Source organism: Bufo bufo, chromosome 6, assembly GCF_905171765.1.
Source record: "Bufo bufo chromosome 6, aBufBuf1.1, whole genome shotgun sequence".
NCBI classification, from domain to species: Eukaryota; Metazoa; Chordata; class Amphibia; order Anura; family Bufonidae; genus Bufo; species Bufo bufo.
In genome coordinates, this window is record NC_053394.1 from 303,129,377 (window position 1) to 303,148,830 (window position 19,454).

Consider the following 19,454-nt stretch of genomic DNA (forward strand, 5'->3'; position numbering starts at 1 on the left):
AATTCTGTGTGCTGTCCATATTTTTGCAGACCCATAGAAATGAACGGGGCCATGTGAAATCTGCAAAACAGGCAGATCCGACACAGATGCAAAAGACAGCCATGTGCATGAGGCCTTAACCATATAACTGGTTATAAAATTTATCCTGGTCATCTGGAATAACATTAGTAGCTTTATTACAAGGAAAAGTGGAGCAGCTGCCCATGGTTACCAGTTCACAAGGCCCCCACCCACGCCTTTTTTTTATTTTTATAAACCATTGGCATCACAAATCAATTCCTGGAGGTTACCAAGGGTTATGTACACCTTTGGAGTCCATTTTTATTATTGCATTTAACTTATTTTTGGCTAAAAATCATATTTTCAATTGGCCTTTATTAAAAATATTGAGCTGTTCAGTCACAAAGGGTTAACTGTTTTTCTGTGTGACTGACACTTTCACTTTGCTAATTACCCTGATCTCTAAACTACTGAGAGGTCATAAACACTTATTTAAACCACATTCTTATTAGTAAGATTAGGATTGAGCTTTAATGAGTGTTTAGAAGGTCAGAGAGCAGAGATAAGGAGTCCATCTGCTCCTCAGTTGACGGAAAAGACAAATGAATCCACAGGCATCTAGTAGAGCATCTCAGCTCTGTACAGAAAAAAGGATTCCATATTGTTAATAGAGGCCAACTGAAAAAATGATTACTTGCTCAAAATAAGTATAATGCATTAATAAAAATGCCTCTAAAAAAGGTGTACATAGCCTTTAAAGGCTTTGGGGGCAATTATTTTTTATTATTGCATTATACTGATTGAGGGGAAAATAATTTTTCAATTGGTCTTTATTAAAAAAAAAAATAACCACGGTCTTTGTGCAGTCTTGAGTTTCCCTAGTAGTAGGATCTGAATTTTCACTGTCCCGTCAAGCAGCTCAGCTTACGGCTCCTTATCTCTGACCTTATAAACACTCATTATATATAGCTCAACAGGTATCTTACAGATAAGAATGTGGCTAAAGCCTGAATTAGACAGGCAGATCAACAAGCAATTGTCTGGAGGGTAGCATTCCCACGCTGTAACCGCTTGCTAGCTAGCGGAGGACACCGCTGCTATTACATGCAGTAATCTCCTCTGCAGAATAGGGACAAGTGGTTGTTATGCCATCGCTTGTCCCCATGCTGACTAGTGATTTGCCGGCAATCACTGATTTTTAAGTGCCAGTATTACACTGCAAGAGGATTGCTAACAAGCGGTCATGCGAACACTCATTAGCGATTATCGACAAATATTGGCCAGTGTAATACAGCCTTAAAATAAGTATTTATGACCTTTTATTAATTTAGAAATAAGGTTTATTAGATGGCTGGCACAAAGTGAAAGTATGATTCACACAGCTAGAAAAACAGTTAACCCTGTGTCACAGAACTGCTCAATATTCTTAATAAAGGCAAATTGAGCCCGAAATGAGTAAAACGCAATCAAACAAAAATTGCCCACATCCCCGAAAGGTGTACATGGCCTTTAAGCTAAAGCTGCAAGCTGAATGACTGCCATGTGTAAATGCGCCACTATTTCTACACACTGGTTTTAATAATCTGCCCAACTCTAACAATAGATTCTCTCCAAATTTACTAAAAAGGAGTCTAGGATGAGTACCATGTATGCAGTTTATCATTACAGCAAAAGAACAGTACAGGATCTTAACAGCAAAATCACTTGGTAACCATGGAAAACACAGGATTTCCTTTTGGTAATTTGTATTTATTCATCTAGGCCCTTTGACAGATTAAACAAAAAAAAATAAAAAATCACTGTCATTTGCAGTGTTTGGGGAATATAAAAAGGGGGTGGGGCAAAAAAACAAAACAAAACAGATTTTGTGTCGCAACGGCCTATTTAGCCCTAAAAAATAAACTTAAAAAAGTATAGATTTATACAAACACAACAGGGCATAAGAATAATACCACCTGTCCACCGCCAGTCTAAGGTCAGGAGATTCTTTGCCAAAGTTGAGGTACATTGAAAACAAGGAGGTGCTGATTGGAGGACAGTGAGGGGCATGTATCACCCAGCAGTTCATGACACAAGAAAATAAAAATGAGAACATTTTTTACACAGCCAGCTGCATTGATGTGGCGTCGCTCTAGTTCCAGTTTCCTGAGCGATGCCACTTACCACTTAAATTGCCATAAGGGTCTAGATGCAACAGAAGGAGCATGGTGAGCCCTTTAGTGGCAGAAGAGATTACTTAAAACACATAACCTGTGTTCCACAACCTAAAACAGGGATACTTGCCATTTCTGATGAACCGTCACATAGCCAAAATAGAAAATGAGTAAGGGATGGACAAACCATGTCAAAAGACTGAGGTGTCCAACACATGGAGCAGCAATGGACCATTCTCAAGTCAGTACCACTTTTCTCACACAACCCCTTTTTTTTTTCGCAATCCCAACTAAATTTCAAGGCTCTGCGGGTATAGAATAGTTGCAGCCGTTACAATCAGCCACATTGTATCTGTCACCCTATTAGGGAGCAGATCGGAAGGATGGAGGTTTCACGGTAACGTCAATGGATTTTAGTAAGGGACTCCTCGTCCCCGTCCGCCTCTTGAAGGTGTTCGGGTTGGTGCTCTGAATGCCTTGCTAAAAGCCTGAGAAGGGGCCGCCCAAGCCTGGTTTGTTCCTGCTGCTGCAGTCCCCGACCCCAACTCACTGTAATTGGAGATTTTGGCTTCTTGGTAAGGGTGGGAACTGTTACTGCTCCCCTCTACTTGTCCAGTTGGAGGCACTGTGCCGGAGTGCATTCCTAGAGGGACCCTTGTAAACCTGAGGTCTTGATCCCCTGGGAATTGCAGGCATCCTGTTCCCTGGTAACCACTTGTTTCCCCTAGCTGTGCTGGGAATGTCCTGCTTTTTGTTACTGACTGAGGGGAACCATCCCCAAGCAGCTGCCCTGAGTCTCTGTCCTCAGACTCTACATTATATACATCCTCTGGGCCCTCAGAGCTGTAAGTCCTGGAGGATAGTTTTCGGGAAAAGTCTGACGGTAGTCTGTGAGCATCTTTAACCCCCTCCACAAGGTCTGGCTCCACTTCAGAATGAGTAAAAAGTTGCACTGGGGCAGTAGTCACCACTGGATTTGCATCTGCAGCATTTCCCTCTGAAACAGGCGGTGGAGGAGGGGGACCCGGTGGCTCAGGTGGTCTCTTTTCTGGCGGCAGGATACGAGGCTCAGAAGCTGGGGAAAGGTTACTTCCTTTGACACCATCTTTAAAAATGCATATAGATAACAGAAAAAAAAAAAAAAACACACATTTACACATAGAACAACAACATCATAGAACAGTGACGGGTAACCTCCGGCACGCCAGCTGTGGTGAAACTACGACTCCCAGCATGCTCCATTCATTTTTATGGAGTTCTGAGAACAGCCAAGCAAGTGTGCATCTTGGAAGTCATTGTTTTACCACAGCTGGAGTGCCAGAGGTTAGCCATCACGGTCATAGAATATAATTAGAGTAAAAATTAGCAAATATTACTGCTGGAGGGCAATATACAGTCATAGAATGACCCAAGGATCCAGGCTGAAGCTACACCTGTAGTCTGCAAACCACAGCTTGCAACCCCTGATCAGTTTTAAAGGGAATGTGTCACCAAAATGTTTTCTGCCAGTTAAAACCACATAGCAGCAACACATCTTTTTTCTAATCTGATTTTATTCTCTTATTGCAGATTTTTGCATTCTGTTTCTTTAACATTATTATGAAAGCGGCCATTTTGCCTGAGCATTTACAAAGCATTGTTTTACAGCAGTCGCATCGGCCGTTGACACAATAATTGACTTCTTTGGGAGAATTTTCTAGGCCTGCTCTGTGACCTGTGAAGAGGTCATTGTACAAGGAATGAATAGATAAGCTCTATACACAGAGGTGATATCATTACAGGCAGGATTAGAATGACAGATAAGCAGGTAACTGCAGTAAAGTGATCTGTACAGACCAAGACGTGGTGCCTATTAGGCTTAGCGGCCAGTGCAAAAACTGCAGGAATGTATGGTTTTTGCTTAAATATAGATATTTTTATGACTTATTTTTAAAGAATAAATGGAAAATTAAAAATAAGTTAAAATAAAAATTTGATTTTAACAATAGGTCATTTTATGACGACACATCCCCTTTTAACAAGGCACCATTATAATACTCAATGGTGACTGTCCCGAAAAACACAGTAAGGGTCCATTCACACGTCCGTTGTTTCTTTCCTGATCTGTTCAGTTTTTTTGCGGAACAGATCTGGACCCATTCATTTTCAATGGGTCCTGAAAAAAAACGGACAGCTCAATGTCTGATTTTTTTTTAGGACCAATTGAAAATGAATGGGTCCAGATCTGGTCCAGATCTGTTCCGCAAAAAAACGGAACAGATCAGGAAAGAAACGGACGTGTGAATGGACCCTAATACTGTAATAGGAAGGTGTTTTTTTTGCCTCATAGAAGTCAATGATGAGACCAAGCAAAAAGGTGCAATGCACTGCGCAGAGCACATCTCCGTAAAGCAGATGTGACCTTAACATGTGGCCACTTCATTCAATAGATCCAGAGCTGTATTTGCACAGAAACAGGCCTACAACAATGTATAATATATAGTGTTGAGCGAGCATGCTCAGCCGAACACCAGTTCGGCTCGAGCATCGCGATGCTCGGCAAATCGCAGTGTTCGGCCTAATACCTCGTGTGCTTGAGTCAGTGTATTTAAATCCAATTTAGCCTCTATTTTCGAAAAGTATCTGCCGGGATTTGAACTCACAACCTTCTACATTAGAGGCAAGGACTTTAACCACTCAGTCATAAAGCTCAATGATAAACTGTGTCAGAAAAACCCCATAGTAGTTTGTCATGTAGTAAGTATTCCTATACAGCAGAAGTGCCATTTCATATTTCAGTGCAGGTTAACATGTAGCTGTATAGTGTAGTGGTTAAGGTTCTTAGCAATAATGTAGAAGGTTGTGAGTTCAAATCTCAGCAGAAACTTTTCAGAAATAAGGGGTTAATAAAAATTAATATATTTTTTTAGTCATTGTAAAAAATGTATGGCACAAAATAAATGTGTAACTACAAAAAAAACTAAAACAATAATCTATATATTATATAAAATTATATAAAATATATATATATTTTATATAAAATATATATATAATTTTTTAGTTTTTTTAGTAGTTACACATTTATTTTGTGCCATATATTTTTTACAATGACAAAAAAATTATAAAATATATAGTTTCTGCCGGGATTTGAACTCACAACCTTCTACATTACAGCCAAGAACTTTAACCACTACGCTATACAGCTACATGTTAACCTGCACTGAAATATGAAATGGCACTTCTGCTGTATAGGAATACTTACTACATGACAAACTACTATGGGGTTTTTCTGACACAGTTTATCATTGAGCTTTATGGATGAGTGGTTAAAGTCCTTGCCTATAGCGTAGAAGGTTGTGAGTTCAAATCCTGGCAGAAACTTAAGAAATAGCAGCTAAATTAGATTTAAATACACTGGGTGTCCCCAAGCACTAACTCCATATATGGACATAGCTATATATGGAGTCAGAGCAGCAATCTTCTACATAGACCTCAGTGGGAACCAGCACCCTCCCCTCTTCAGAGCAGGGTGCCTGGTTTAATGCTCGGTTTCTCCCATTGTGCTCGGGTGCTCTGTAGAGCACCCGAGCACTTTGGTGCTCGATCAACACTTATAATACAGTTAAGACCACCGTTGCATGCAGCACTAAACTTGCTGTTCTCAAAATGGCAGATCTGACACATTTGGCACTCCGTTGTGGTCTTCGATGTAAGGCGACGGCTTAACGTCGCGCAACACAAAAGGGTGTGGAGGCATTTCATATAATGTATTTCAATGGCATCGCAATGCGACATTCTGCAACTACGACTTGGATGGATTTTTTTTGACTATCACAATATGTTGCATTTCAACACCAATGAAATACATTATTGTACCCTAAAAAGGAGCCACAGTGCAAGTGCGAACAAAGCATAAGACACACATGAAACATACAGAGTAATTGCATAGGTTCTTTACAATTAAGACAATTCTACCCAGTCTACAATATCCATCCTATATTTGATTTTATTTCTACTTTTTTACCCAACTATTGATCACTGTTTTTTGGGAGGGGGGAGGTGACTAAAAAACTGCAAATTGTGTGTGCTTTTATTTATTTTTACATTATGGCTTTCACCACACAGGAAAAATATTTATATTTTAATAATTCAGACATTTTCGTACTCCAGTTGTGTTTTATTTTTAATTTTTATAGATAAAATTGGGAAAGGGGCTGATTTGAATTTAATATTTAGATTTATTTTTAAACTTTAGGTAAAAACTTTTAGCCCCCTTAGGGGGCTAGAACCTGCGATCTTGTGATTGCTTGTCCCATAGACCATAATAGAGAACTATCATTGTCTATGAGATGCTAACACACTGCCCGCTGAGCCAGCTTTACAGGCAGCTTACTATGACAGGCCTGGGAATCTTCAGCAGGCCCCAGACGGTGCTGGTGGCTCCGAATGGAATGCCACAGATTAAGCGATAACTATTGACTGTGGCATATACGGGGTTAAATGACCGGGTTCAACGTCCTATCAAAATAACATGTAATTTATACATTTATATCTCTGCTCTTTCTGAACTTAAAACCGCCCCCGTGTACTATCAGTGAGTGACAACTATCTGTGTACACACATACACAGGGAGTGCCAAAATTCACTGATAACCCCCTTCCATGTGTACAACTTATATAGTAGAAATTTAAATGTATAAATTAAAAGTTTTACTAAATAGTTTCCCACAAACATATATACTCATCTGCTCAGCTCCTCCTGCTCTATAACATGCTGGATGCGGATTGCACTGCATTTTGTGATGACAGGTCCTCTAAAGGGGATTGCCGGGGGTCTGATACCCCGCCAATCAGCTGTTCAGCAGCAGCTCCAATTTAGACAGCTGCTCCCCATTGAAGTGAATGGATACTTTGCAATGCAGAGGGTCACATCTGCAACCAAATCTTCACTATATGGTGTGGATTTTGCTTCTGTGGAACTTCTGCAGCAGATCTGCCACATGTGGTTGTACCCTAAAACAGGAAATTTTTCCATACAAAAACAGTGGACATCATTCACGTAATATACCCTAAGGTTTAGCTGCCTGTGATACTTTACTTTTTACCAAGCACAAATCTAGAAGTACATCCACACTACACCTATGTATGCTGGGGTGGAGGGATAGCATTGGCTCAACTAAAGAGAAAGCAGTCCATATGCAGCATCCTCTCCTTTCACGGAGGGTCCTGTTCAGAGGGACTCGTTCCTGTCAAACATTTATGTCATATCCTATCGATTTGCCATAAATGTCAAGATGGGATAACCCTGTTAAATGTGCACGATATTTAGGTTAAATATCAATCTAAAAGGTTGGACGAGCATTTAAGTTTTATGGAGACACTTCTTTCCACTTATGGGATGTGGACAGCTGTGCAAAGAATCCTTATAGGTGTTGTCCCACCATGGCAACTTATCACCTATCTGCAAGGTAGGTAATAACTGCCTGATCGCTGGGGTTTTCACCACCATAATCCCCACTGATCATAAGAACGGGGTTCCCCCACTTGTATGATGCAGTATTTGTACATGTGCACTACTGCTCCATTCACTGTCTATGGGACTGACAAATCTCCAACAGTCTCATGCACAGTGAATGGAGCAGTAATGTGCGTTCTGGGGAACACAGCAGTTGAACCTGCAGTAATTAGGTACTTACCCTATTCTGTGGATTGTCAAGTTTAAAAAAAAAAAACAACCTCTGAACTGTTGTAAAACTTGCAGACATTTCATGTAGATAAATGAAATACTATATTGCATTCATACATCATGGCTGCTTATGTTCATGCTCATGGTAAATGACAGGGAAGGCCTGATTTGATCTGTAAGTTCATTTCATCTTTGTGTTAAGTGCACTTCCCTAATCTGATTAGACAGATCCCTGCTCCTATTGGTCAAGATAGTAATTGCAATACATATGAAAGACGTTTTTCCATCTTATCCCCAGGACTTGCCAAAATTACAAGTTACTTTTTTTACTCTATAAATTAGGCTACTTTCATATTAGCATTTTTTGCGGATCCGTCATGGATCTGCAAAAACGCTTCCGTTACAATAATACAACCGCATGCAGCAGTCATGTACGGATTCGGTTGTATTATGTCTTAGGCCCCTTTAACACAGGCGAAAATTCCGCGCGGGTGAAATGCGTGAGGTGAACGCATTGCACCCGCACTGAATCCGGACTCATTCACTTCAATGGGGCTGTTCAGATGAGCGGTGATTTTCACGCATCATTGTGTGTTACGTGAAAATCGCAGCATACTCTATATTCTGTGTTTTTCACGCAACACAGGCCCCATAGAAGTGAATGGGGCTGCGTGAAAAATCGCAAGCATGTTCGGATGCGGTGCGATTTTCCTGCATGGTTTCTAGGAGAGGATAGGGATGAGCAACCCCATTAAAGTCTAATCACTGTATATAACATGGTTATAAGGGAAAATAATAGTATATATTAATACAGAATGCTTAGTAAAATGTGGCTTGAGGGGTTAAAAAAAAAAATAATAAAAAAATAATTAACTCACCTCATTCTCTTGTTTGAGCAGCCGGCATAGTCTTCTTTCTTCTGCTTTCAGGACCTGCAAAAGGACCTTTGATGACGTAATTGCGCTCACCACGTGATAAGCATGGTGATGTCACCACAGGTCCTGCTGAATGAAGATAGAAGGATCTTCTATCTTCATTCAGCAGTACCTGCGCTGACTTCACCTCGCTCACCACGTGGTGAGCGCGATTACGTCATTAAAGGTCCTTTTGCAGGTCCTGAAAGAAGAAAAAAAAAAAAGACGATGCCGGCTGTGTAAACAAGTGGATGAGGCGAGTTAGATTTTTATTATTTTTTAACCCTCAATTGACATTATAATTTGCATTCTGTATTAAGAATGCTATTATTTTCCCTTATAACCATGTTAGAAGGGAAAATAATAAAACCTACAGAACACCTAACCCAAACCCAAACATCAGTGAAGAAGTCCAGGTTCGGGTCTGGGTCCCACAGTTTTTTATCACGCGCGTGCAAACTGGAGCAAATCCAGGACGCCCGTGTGAAAGAGGCCTTATACAGAAATGACGGATCAGTCATGAACACCATTAAAAGTCAATGGGGGACGGATCTGTTTTCTATTGTGTCAGAGAAAACGGATCCGTCCCGGTTGACTTACATTGTGTGTTAGGATGTCTTGCTCCACACCACATGGCGGACAGAAAAACGCTGCAGACAGCGTTTTGGTGCCTCCAGAGCGGAATGGTGACTGATCGGAGGCAAACTGATGCATTCTGAGCGGATCCTTTTCCATTCCGAATGCATTAGGGCAAAACTGATCCGTTTTGGACCGCTTGTGAGAGCCCTGAACGGATCTCACAAATGGAAAGCCAAAACGCTAGTGTGAAAGTAGACCAACATCTATGTACAAAACGTCATCCTCCCCTGTAACCCATTGTGTTTTAAAGGGGTTTTCATATGCCCTATCAGGGCATACAGACATTAGCCAGAGCAGAAAACATCATAAGTGGGTTGTTCTGACTTGGCCTCATGCATTACATTTACATTAATGGCTGCCATGTAATACTATAATTAACCTTCAGCTGACACTGCATGAGAAACATAGGGGGTCATTGAAGACCAAATATACGCCACTTTTTGGCATATATTTGGCGCAGATTTATTCACAAACTGATTTGGGGCAAAACTTGCGACGACTTCCTTCCACGTACGCCAGTTCTAAAAAATGGGGTGGGGAAGAGAGCGGGTCGGCAGGCCCGTCTCATTTATCATTTTCTATGCCAGTTTTTGGTGTAGAAAATATTCTAAATCTACACCAACATGGGAGCTGGCGTAGATTTAAGGCGGGTGTACGCCGGTGGGGGATGCGCCTAAGTTATGTAGAGGCCAGCACTTCTACACAACTTAGGTGCACCAAGCACCAGCGTAGGGGAATTAAGATGGGTGTCTAAAACACTGGTCTTAATAAATGACCCAGATAGTTTCCACATATACTGCTAAAACTCTAGCACTATTAAAATGCAAAGTAATATTAGTACATTCCTAAAAGCATAAAAGGCACCTGTAAAAAACATTTACGAGTTACGAACAGCACTGTTCTTAGTCAAACCATGCTATGGCTTGTTTTAAATGCATATACATGTTTTGATGCTTTATAAGAAGTTTTCCAGTTTCAGTAGGAAACCAGACAATACAAGCGATCTGCCAGCATCAAAGAATGGATCACTACTTACCTGACAGATCGAGTGCCGCTGCTTCAGTTAACCCAGCATGGAGAACGAAAGCAGCGGCGGGGAATTTGCCAAGTAATGATCTACTCTTTACTGAAGGCAGATCACATCCTTCTGAAACCAGAAAAACTCTTTAAAAGATGTACTTAATAAAACTTTGCATTTTAACGGAGTGCTGGGTTATTACCATCATTTATGTACCTGTTGCCGATCCAGGATTTACCTCCCTGCACTGTATGAATATACTGGAGAGAGGATTCGTTGTGGTGAGCTGACCTCCATTCCTTTTCTTGGTGAGACCCGATATTGCCAGGGGAAGATACAGCTGGCTATACGTTTATTTGTTGGGGGTTTAAAGAAGTTGGACCTGCAGTGATCAGCTTATCCCAGGGTTCCCTTTCCATAAATGAATAAAAGTGTGTATATTAAAACTGGTCGAGAGTGACCTACTGAAAATTATGAGATGAGAAGAGAGAGATGAGGGGTAAGTTAATGTTACTTGTGTGAGTGAAGGGTGAACAAAGAGGGAAAAGAGAAAGAAAACCGATGAAATGGCCTAATACACGTTAACAAGCACTGTGAACAGTTAGGCTTCCTTACTCCATTATACACATGCCATCTACAGTTCAACCTTTCAAGGTGCAATAAATGGTGCAAATAAAAAGATTAAAGAGAAAGGTTTCAATTTTACAGTTTATTATAAACCAAAATACATGAGTGTGAGGTCTCTGGGTTCTCCACTCAATATGCTATAAAGCCAGCCTTTCCCTGTTGCATAGAAAACTACAGAGTGCAAAGACAGATGTTTTTACACCAGGTCTTCACAGCTTCCTCATTTATTTAAAAAAAAAGGCCCGGCCCTGTCGTGTCTACTCGTCATAAATGCAGTGTGGACAAGATGGTTGACTCAGGGCGAGCAGAATTTACCTGCGTCATCCTCTTCCAACACCGCGGTTTCCTCTTCTTCCTCTGGTCTTAACCGTATAGTTGGATTTACACCGCTCTGTTCTCCATTGCTTTCCCCAGGGACTTCCACCACCTCCTGAGGTTTGATGAGCTGGCTCAACAGGACAGCTAGAACATTCTGTACATCTCCCTGAGTTGTCAGCCCTTCCATTTCAGCTTGATCTTGGGCTACATTTTCTGTCTGGGATTCCACCGTCTGAGCAGTGGTAGTCAATTCAGTTATTGACTGGTTGAGAGCCTCCAGCTGATGCTGCATGTCTGGATTGGCCTGAACGTTTAGGAGCTGGGATATCTGGGCAACACTGAGGTCCGTTTGACTCTGGAGGAGATTCAGCAGAACAGCCAGTTCACTCGGGTTTAGATGCTGTGTGAGATCCTCCAAAACAGCTAGATATAAAAAAAAACCAAAAAAAAAAAAACACAACAATATTTTATTCATCCTTTAGTTTTGTTTATCTGTCATGGCCTTTTAAATTGCATTTTGTCTATAACAGATTACATCCATAAAGTTTACTAATTCATCAACATGATTCTAGTCCTTCTTGTTAGGCCTCTTTCACACTTGCGTTGTCCGGATCCGTGCGGAAAAACGCAAGTGTACTGAAAGCATTTGAAGACGGATCCGTCTTCAAAATGCTTTCAGTGTTACTATGGCAGCCAGGACGCTATTAAAGTCCTGGTTGCCATAGTAGGAGCGGGGGAGCGGTATACTTACAGTCCGCGCGGCTCCCGGGGCGCTCCAGAATGACATCAGAGCGCCCCATGCGCATGGATGACGTGCCATGCGATCACGTCATCCATGCGCTTGGGGCACCCTGACGTCACTCTGGAGCGCCCTGGGAGCCGCACGGACGGTAAGTATGCTGCTCCCCGCTACACTTTACCATGGCTGCCAGGACTTTAGCGTCCCGGCAGCCATGGTAACCATTCAGAAAAAGCTAAACGTCAGGTTCGGCAATGCGCCGAAACGACGTTTAGCTTAATGCCTTTCAATGGGCATTAATTCCGGATCCGGCCTTGCGGCAAGTGTTCAGGATTTTTGGCCGGAGCAAAAAGCGCAGCATGCTGCGGTATTTTCTCCGGCCAAAAAACGTTCCGTTCCGGAACTGAAGACATCCTGATGCATCCTGAACGGATTTCACTCCATTCAGAATGCATTAGGATAAAACTGATCAGGATTCTTCCGGCATAGAGCCCCGACGACTGAACTCTATGCCGGAAGAAAAGAACGCAAGTGTGAAAGAGCCCTAAATCATATACTACCATGCATTCAGGAAATGTACAGTGGATATAAAAGTCTACACACCCCTGTTAAAATGTCAGGTTTCTGTGATGTAAAAAAATGAGACAAAGATAAAACATTTCAGAACTTTTTCAATTGAGTGGTACAGTTTATAGGTCACATTAAAGGTGGAAAAACAAACTGAAATCTTTTAGGTGGAGGGAAGAAAAAATATAAAAATAAAATATGATTGCATAAGTGTGCACACCCTTAAACTAATACTTTGTTGAAGCACCTTTTGATTTTATTACAGCACTCGGTCTTTTTGGGTATGAGTCTATCAGCATGGCACATTTGGACTTAGCAAGATTTGCCCACTCTTCTTGGCAAAAACACTCCAAATTTGTCAGATTGCGAGGGCATCTCCTGTGCACAGCCCTCTTCAGATCACCCCACAGATTTTCAATCGGATTCAGGTCTGGGCTCTGGCTGGGCCATTCCAAAACTTTAATCTTCTTCTTGTGAAGCCATTCCTTTGTTGATTTGGATGTATGCTTTGGGTCGTTGTCATGCTGAAAGATGAAGTTCCTCTTCATGTTCAGCTTTCTAGCAGAAGCCTGAAGGTTTTGTGCTAATATTGACTGGTATTTGGAACTGTTCATAATTCCCTCTAGCTTAACTAAGGCCCCAGTTCCATCTGAAGAAAAACAGCCCCTTGGCATGATGCTGCCACCACCATGCTTCACTGTGGGTATGGTGTTCTTTTGGTGATGTGCAGTGTTGTTTTTGGGCCAAACATATCTTTTGGAATTATGGCCAAAAAGTTCAACCTTGGTTTCATCAGACCATAACACCTTTTCCCACATGCTTTTGGGAGACTTCAGATGTGTTTTTGTAAAATGTAGCCTGGCTTGGATGTTTTTCTTAGTAAGAAAAGGCTTTCGTCTTGCCACTCTACCCCATAGCCCAGACATATGAAGAATACGGGAGATTATTGTCACATGTACCACACAGCCAGTACTTGCCAGATATTCCTGCAGCTCCTTTAATGTTGCTGTAGGCCTCTTGGTAGCCTCCCAGACCAGTTTTCTTCTCGTCTTTTCATCAATTTTGAAGGGACGTCCAGTTCTCGGTAAGGTCACTGTTGTGCCATATTTTCTCCACTTGATGATAACTGTCTTCACTGTGTTCCATGGTATATCTAATGCCTTAGAAATTATTTTGTACCCTTCTCCTGACTGATACCTTTTAACAATGAGATCCCTCTGATGCTTTGGAAGCTCTCTGTGGATGCAACTAAGAAAATCTCAGGAAAGATCAACTAGAGCAGCTGAACTTTATTTGGGGTTAATCAGAGGCACTTTAAATGATGGAAGGTGTGTGCCAACTCCTATTTAGGGTCCATTCACATGTCCGTTGTTTCTTTCCTGATCTGTTCCGTTTTTTGCGGAACAGATCAGGAAAGAAACAACGGACGTGTGAATGGACCCTAAACATGATTTTGAATGTGATTGCTTTATTCTGGACACAGCTACATCCCCAGTTCTAAGAGGGTGTGCACACTTATGCAACCACATTATTATTATTATTTTGTTTTCTTCTCTCCGCCTAAAAGATTTCAGTTTGTTTTTCAATTGAGTAGTACAGTATATAGGTCACATTAAAGGTGGAAAAAGTTCTGAAATGAATTATCTTTGTCTCATTTTTTTTTTTAAAGCACAGAAACCTGACATTTTAAAAGGGAATCGGTCACCTATTTTGAGTATATAAAACTGTTAACATAACAATGTGCAATAAAGTACCTTCATTCCAGCATCTTTCTTTTATTTAACTTTTCATTTAGATGAAAAAGCGATTTTTCTGATATGCTAATTAAGCCTCAAGGTGCCCAGACGGGCGTTATTACTCTCCTCTAGTGCCCAGTAATTCCCCCCTGCAGTGCCCAGCCCGCCTTTCTTCCAAGCCCAGCACGCCTCTAAAGAAATTTACTCCCACATCCTTGCAGAACGGCGCCGCCCCCTCCACTACGTCATATAATTTATTCACCCCACCATCCTTGCGTCCTCCTTTCTTTGCCTCCGAAATCCCGCGCAGCTACAGTATCGCTGACTGCCTGCGCCTGTACGATACTCCGGCTCCTGAGGCAACAGCGCTCTGATTACGTCACTGGGCTCGGCGCATGCCCAGTGACACTATTGAGGCTGTTGCACTCAGGAGCCTGAGTATCGTACAGGCGCAGTCAGTCAGCGATACTGTAGCTGCGCGGGATTTCGGAGGCAAAGAAAGGAGGACGCAAGGATGGTGGTGTGAATAAATGACATGACGTAGTGGATGGGGCGGCGCCGTTCGGCAAGGATGTGGGAGTAAATTTATTTCTTAAGAGACATACTGGGCTTAGAAAAAAGGCGGGCTGGGCACTGCAGGGGGGCATTACTGGGCAATAGAGGAGAGTAATCTGGGCACCTTGAGGCTTAATTAACATATCAGAAAAATTGATTTTTCATCTAAATGAAAAGTTGAATAAAAGAAAGAAGACACATGCTGGAATGAAGATACTTTATTGCACATTGTTATGTTAACAGTTTTATATGCTCAAAATAGGTGACAGATTCCCTTTAACAGGGGTGTGTAGACTTTTTATATCCACTATATGTATGTGCCCTCACCCGAGTCTGCTGTTCCAGTCTCCACTTTAGCAGGTTCAGGAGGTGCAGGGCTATTGTTTTTGATAGGGTCTGCTGCAGGCGCCGACACACTTTCCTTTCGTGGAGCTTTAATGGCAGGAGGTTCCTCTATAACAATGCCGCTCTGCCGCTGTCTCCTTCTCCTCTTACTCCAAAGTTCATGGCAGTCCTGCCAATGTGGAAGACTGCAGGTAGAGAGAGTTAAAATAATTGAAATAAATGATATATTCAGACATAAAACATAGCTATTGGTATTAAATATCGCATATCCCTTTAGCTTAGGTTACTTTCACATCTGCACCTTCCCTTTCCACTATTGACATCAGTCATAGCATCGCAATAGTGGGGGAAAACGTTTCCATTTTGTCCCCATTCATTGTCAATGGGGACAAAACTGAACAGAACAAAACGCAGTGCACCAGAATGCATTGCGTTCCATTTGGTGGCATTCCCATCGCAAGCAGCATTTTTCTGTCCGCGATGTGGTGCAGAGCAAGACGGATCCATCATGACTCAATGTAAGCCAATAGGGACGGATCAGTTTTCTCTGACACAATAGAAAACTGATCCGTCCCCCATTGACTTTCAATGGAGTTCATGACGGGTCCGTCATTGCTATGTTAAAGATAATACAACTGGATCGGTTCATGACTGATGCAGACGGTTGGATTATCATGATGGAAGAGTTTTTTGCTGATCCATGATGGATCCAGCAAAAATGCTGAAGTCAAAGTAGCCTTATTAAAGTGACAAAACCTGCATGTGTTTTATTGCATTGGGAGGCCATTTTTAGCTGAGCAGTGGGAAAAACTGATGGTGGTTAAAAGAGATGCAACAAGAGAACTATATTAGGCAAAGGTAACGTGTGCACCAGGACAAGGAATGGCGTGCTTGCCTGTGGTTGAGCTCTATCAGACTAACCAATATGAAAGTCGGACTGGACTCTTCAAAGCTTTATTTTAGGGCACAGAAGCATAAAACAGCATTTCAGCACACATGCCTTCAAGCTTTTTTTGTCGTCTGACCTGACCATATAAATTTTTGGGTCTGATCAATTACGGAGTTTTGAGACTGAACTAAAGTGTAATGCTTGTTTAAAAAATTTCTTAAGCGTTATATTGACATGTCAAACGGTTTTATCGGTTGGGGACTCTTTGACAAGACTTACACTCGGCTGAGGACATTTACCTCCTCATTTGAGTGTTGTCTCACCTGCATAGTGAAGACTGGCTCATGTACTTACTGTGCAGCCTTCGTTTATGTAGCCAGGAGGGATTGCTCTGCTGAGCACGTTTGCCTGCTTGGATTAGTGATCAGTGGGGTCTAAACACCAGGACCACCTCCAACCAAATCTTTTGACATGTCATTATGATATTACAAGTTTATGGAAACAGGTACATTTAAATTGCAGAGTTTAGCAATCTGGAGTTTGTCTTTTTTTATTTAACTTCATTGTTTCTTTGACAGCTGTTATTGTTAACTTGTTAATTTATTATTCTGCGTACAAAATAAAAAAAAAAAATCAGTACAGATCTATTAGTTAGTTACTTGTTTTTAGTGTTTTTTCCCCCCTCTTTTAAAAAAAATAATTGGTAATGTTATCAGACAATTTCCCGCAATTCCCCAATGAGTTATAGCAAACTCAAAATATCACCTACTCTCAGCTACACTTTTCCATCAGGATTTAATTTTAGTCTTACAACACATGGAACAAGTATAAGAAAATTAATAACATGCGTAGAATATATAAAGTATTAATATTTATATGAAGCTTACTCAGGTGGTGGCATCTTATGGACATCTACATCCTTTAGAAAGTCACTCAGAAGAGCCTGCTCTGCAGTGCAACGCTTATTAGGGTCCAGGGTTAGCATGTGGTCCAACAGATCCAGTGCAGGGGTGGGGATGCTGATTGAGAAGGGGTAAAAAAAACAAAAACAAAAAGACAAATTGAAGTCAAAGGACAACGTAATGGCTTAGCTATATTCTTACGGGGACTCAGTCACAGATCCAGTAAAAAATAAATTAAAAAATAACTGTATCCTGAACAGAAACTGTTCATCTCTATGTGTCAAATCCGGCACTTCCATTATTTCCATTGTTCTGCTCCTCTAATGGAAATATTGGATTTTTGTACTTACCGTAAAATCCGTTTCTCGTTCAATGCATTGGGGGACACAGTACCATGGGTATATGCCCAGCTACCACTAGGAGGCACTAGATATCAAAAAAGGTTGGCTCCGCCCAGGTGGGCTATACCCTCTCCACAGCACTAGGCTATTCAGTTTGTACCAATAGCAGTAGGAGAGGGAAACAAAAAGCGAAGAACCAACATGTCCTGGACCGAGAAAGGAAAAGAGAACAGCAGCCCGGTGACATCGAGAGTAAGTAAAAACAGAGGATGGGATCTGTGTACCCCAATGCATTGAACGAGAAACGAATTTTACGATAAGTACAAAAATCCAATTTTCTCGTTAATAGCATTGGGGGACACAGTACCATGGGACATCCTAAAGCAGTCCTCAAGGGTGGGATTGAAATCTCATGCAAAAAGAAGGATGCAGAAGAACCATGTGACCCAATGGGAGACAGTCAGGATCCTAAGGACAGGTGCCTGGGAAACAAGGCCTGCAAGAAGGAACAAAGGGAAACACCCAGCTTCACCTGAGGTGGGGAAAAAATAAGCGCTAGAGGAGAAGGGACAGGACCAGATGTCCTGCGTGAGAATCAAGAGTTGACCAAGAGTGCACCAGAGAGCCCGAGGAAGGATCTAGAAGAACCAGGGCTCCCCCTGAGGAAACAGGAGAGTAGCACAGCAATGTCTGTTGGTAGCGACATAGCGCTCTGCATATGGAAGAACTTAAGTTGGAAACAACCTAGCGCTCTGCATAGATAAGGAAGCTCCATGAGGAGAAGTCCCAAGGGTACAGACCCAACAAGACAAAATAGACAATGAGGGTGCCTGGAAGGAGATAAAATGTCTGGAAAAAGGACGGAAGCAGTCCTCAACCAAAGACTAAAACTTTAAGTTGTCTCAGACCAAAACACGGCCAGTCCGTGGCCAACCACATGTAAAGGCAAGGGTAGGGAGGAAACAACGAAGCACTGGAGGCTAAATGCTTGGGAGAAATCAGAACAAAGACTCACAAGGGAAGGGAGCGAGCCTCCTTTCACAGCAAGGAAAGGGGGAAAGAGAAACATCCTATGAGAAGGTGGAAACCTCTTTCTGTCAGAGAAAACAGCCAACCCCTTGGAGGAGGGGGGTCTAGGTAACGGTCAGGGGAACGGAACGTAAAGACCTGCTTCCTATACAGAGGAGGCCAGGAACAAACCTCTGAAAGACATAATATCGCTGTGAAATGTAAGACCAGAGATATCACTGGCCACAAAGTCACAGGGAAAAAAGGAACCAGTCGCAGGTCTGGTAATACAAGCGGAGACCCAAAGGTGTGAGAGATATTGGAGTAGATGGAGAGGACTCCAAACATCCTAAGGAGAAACAGTTCTCCAAACGAGGGAAAGCTCCGTCCCAAAAGTGACCAATACGATGTAAACTGCAAATCATAGCACTAAACCAGGTACTTGACCTGGGAGGATGGGACAGGGGCTCAAGAAGGTTCTAAAGGACCTGACCACCTAAGGACAACAATAGCCAGAAAAAAGGAAATAACATCGGCCAGCCAACTGTATAACACTGTCCCAGAAGGGGCAAGTACAGCAGTCTGGATTTGGTAAAAGAATCGCCAAACATCCATATGTCAGAAAGGATGCAAAAGTTAGCAGGGGAAGCCGGGAGAGACTACACAGACATGTAGAAACCAGCTACCAGCAGAGCACAATGAAACCCCCAGGGAAGGAACTGACAGGTGCAGACAACGGGCAGGTCTAGTGAACGGCCCTTCTGTCATGTAGCGCAACTAATCAGAAAACATAAGGGAGTACCAAGAACACCCGGACCATGGAAGAGGTACGGGAACATGTCCGATACCGGAGCAAGCCGCGGAACAGTTCACCCACAGGCAGGAGTGTGGCACTCACTAGTCCTGTCTCAGCCTTATCAGAGAGGACGTCCAGCAAAGACGCTTGTCAATGAACACCCAGAAAGATTCTGTATGGTGGAGGACATCAGCGATGACCCAAGCTGGTGCTCACAATGCAGCGTACCCTTGCAGGAAAGAA

General features: G+C 42.2%; 1 protein-coding gene across 1 annotated transcript in view; it reads right to left on the reverse strand.

Moving 5' to 3' along the window:
* Window positions 1-1,616: 1,616 nt before the first annotated feature.
* The window catches only part of CDK12 (cyclin dependent kinase 12), a 72,948-nt gene continuing 55,110 nt past the window's right edge, over window positions 1,617-19,454 (reverse strand). Inside the window, exons 11-14 of the mRNA XM_040438197.1 lie at window positions 17,052-17,183; window positions 15,258-15,460; window positions 11,331-11,756; window positions 1,617-3,258 (exon numbers count right to left, since the gene is read on the reverse strand). Coding sequence (XP_040294131.1) covers window positions 2,567-3,258; window positions 11,331-11,756; window positions 15,258-15,460; window positions 17,052-17,183 — 1,453 coding nt within the window. The 3' untranslated portion in view covers window positions 1,617-2,566. The remainder of the gene's footprint in view (window positions 3,259-11,330; window positions 11,757-15,257; window positions 15,461-17,051; window positions 17,184-19,454) is intronic.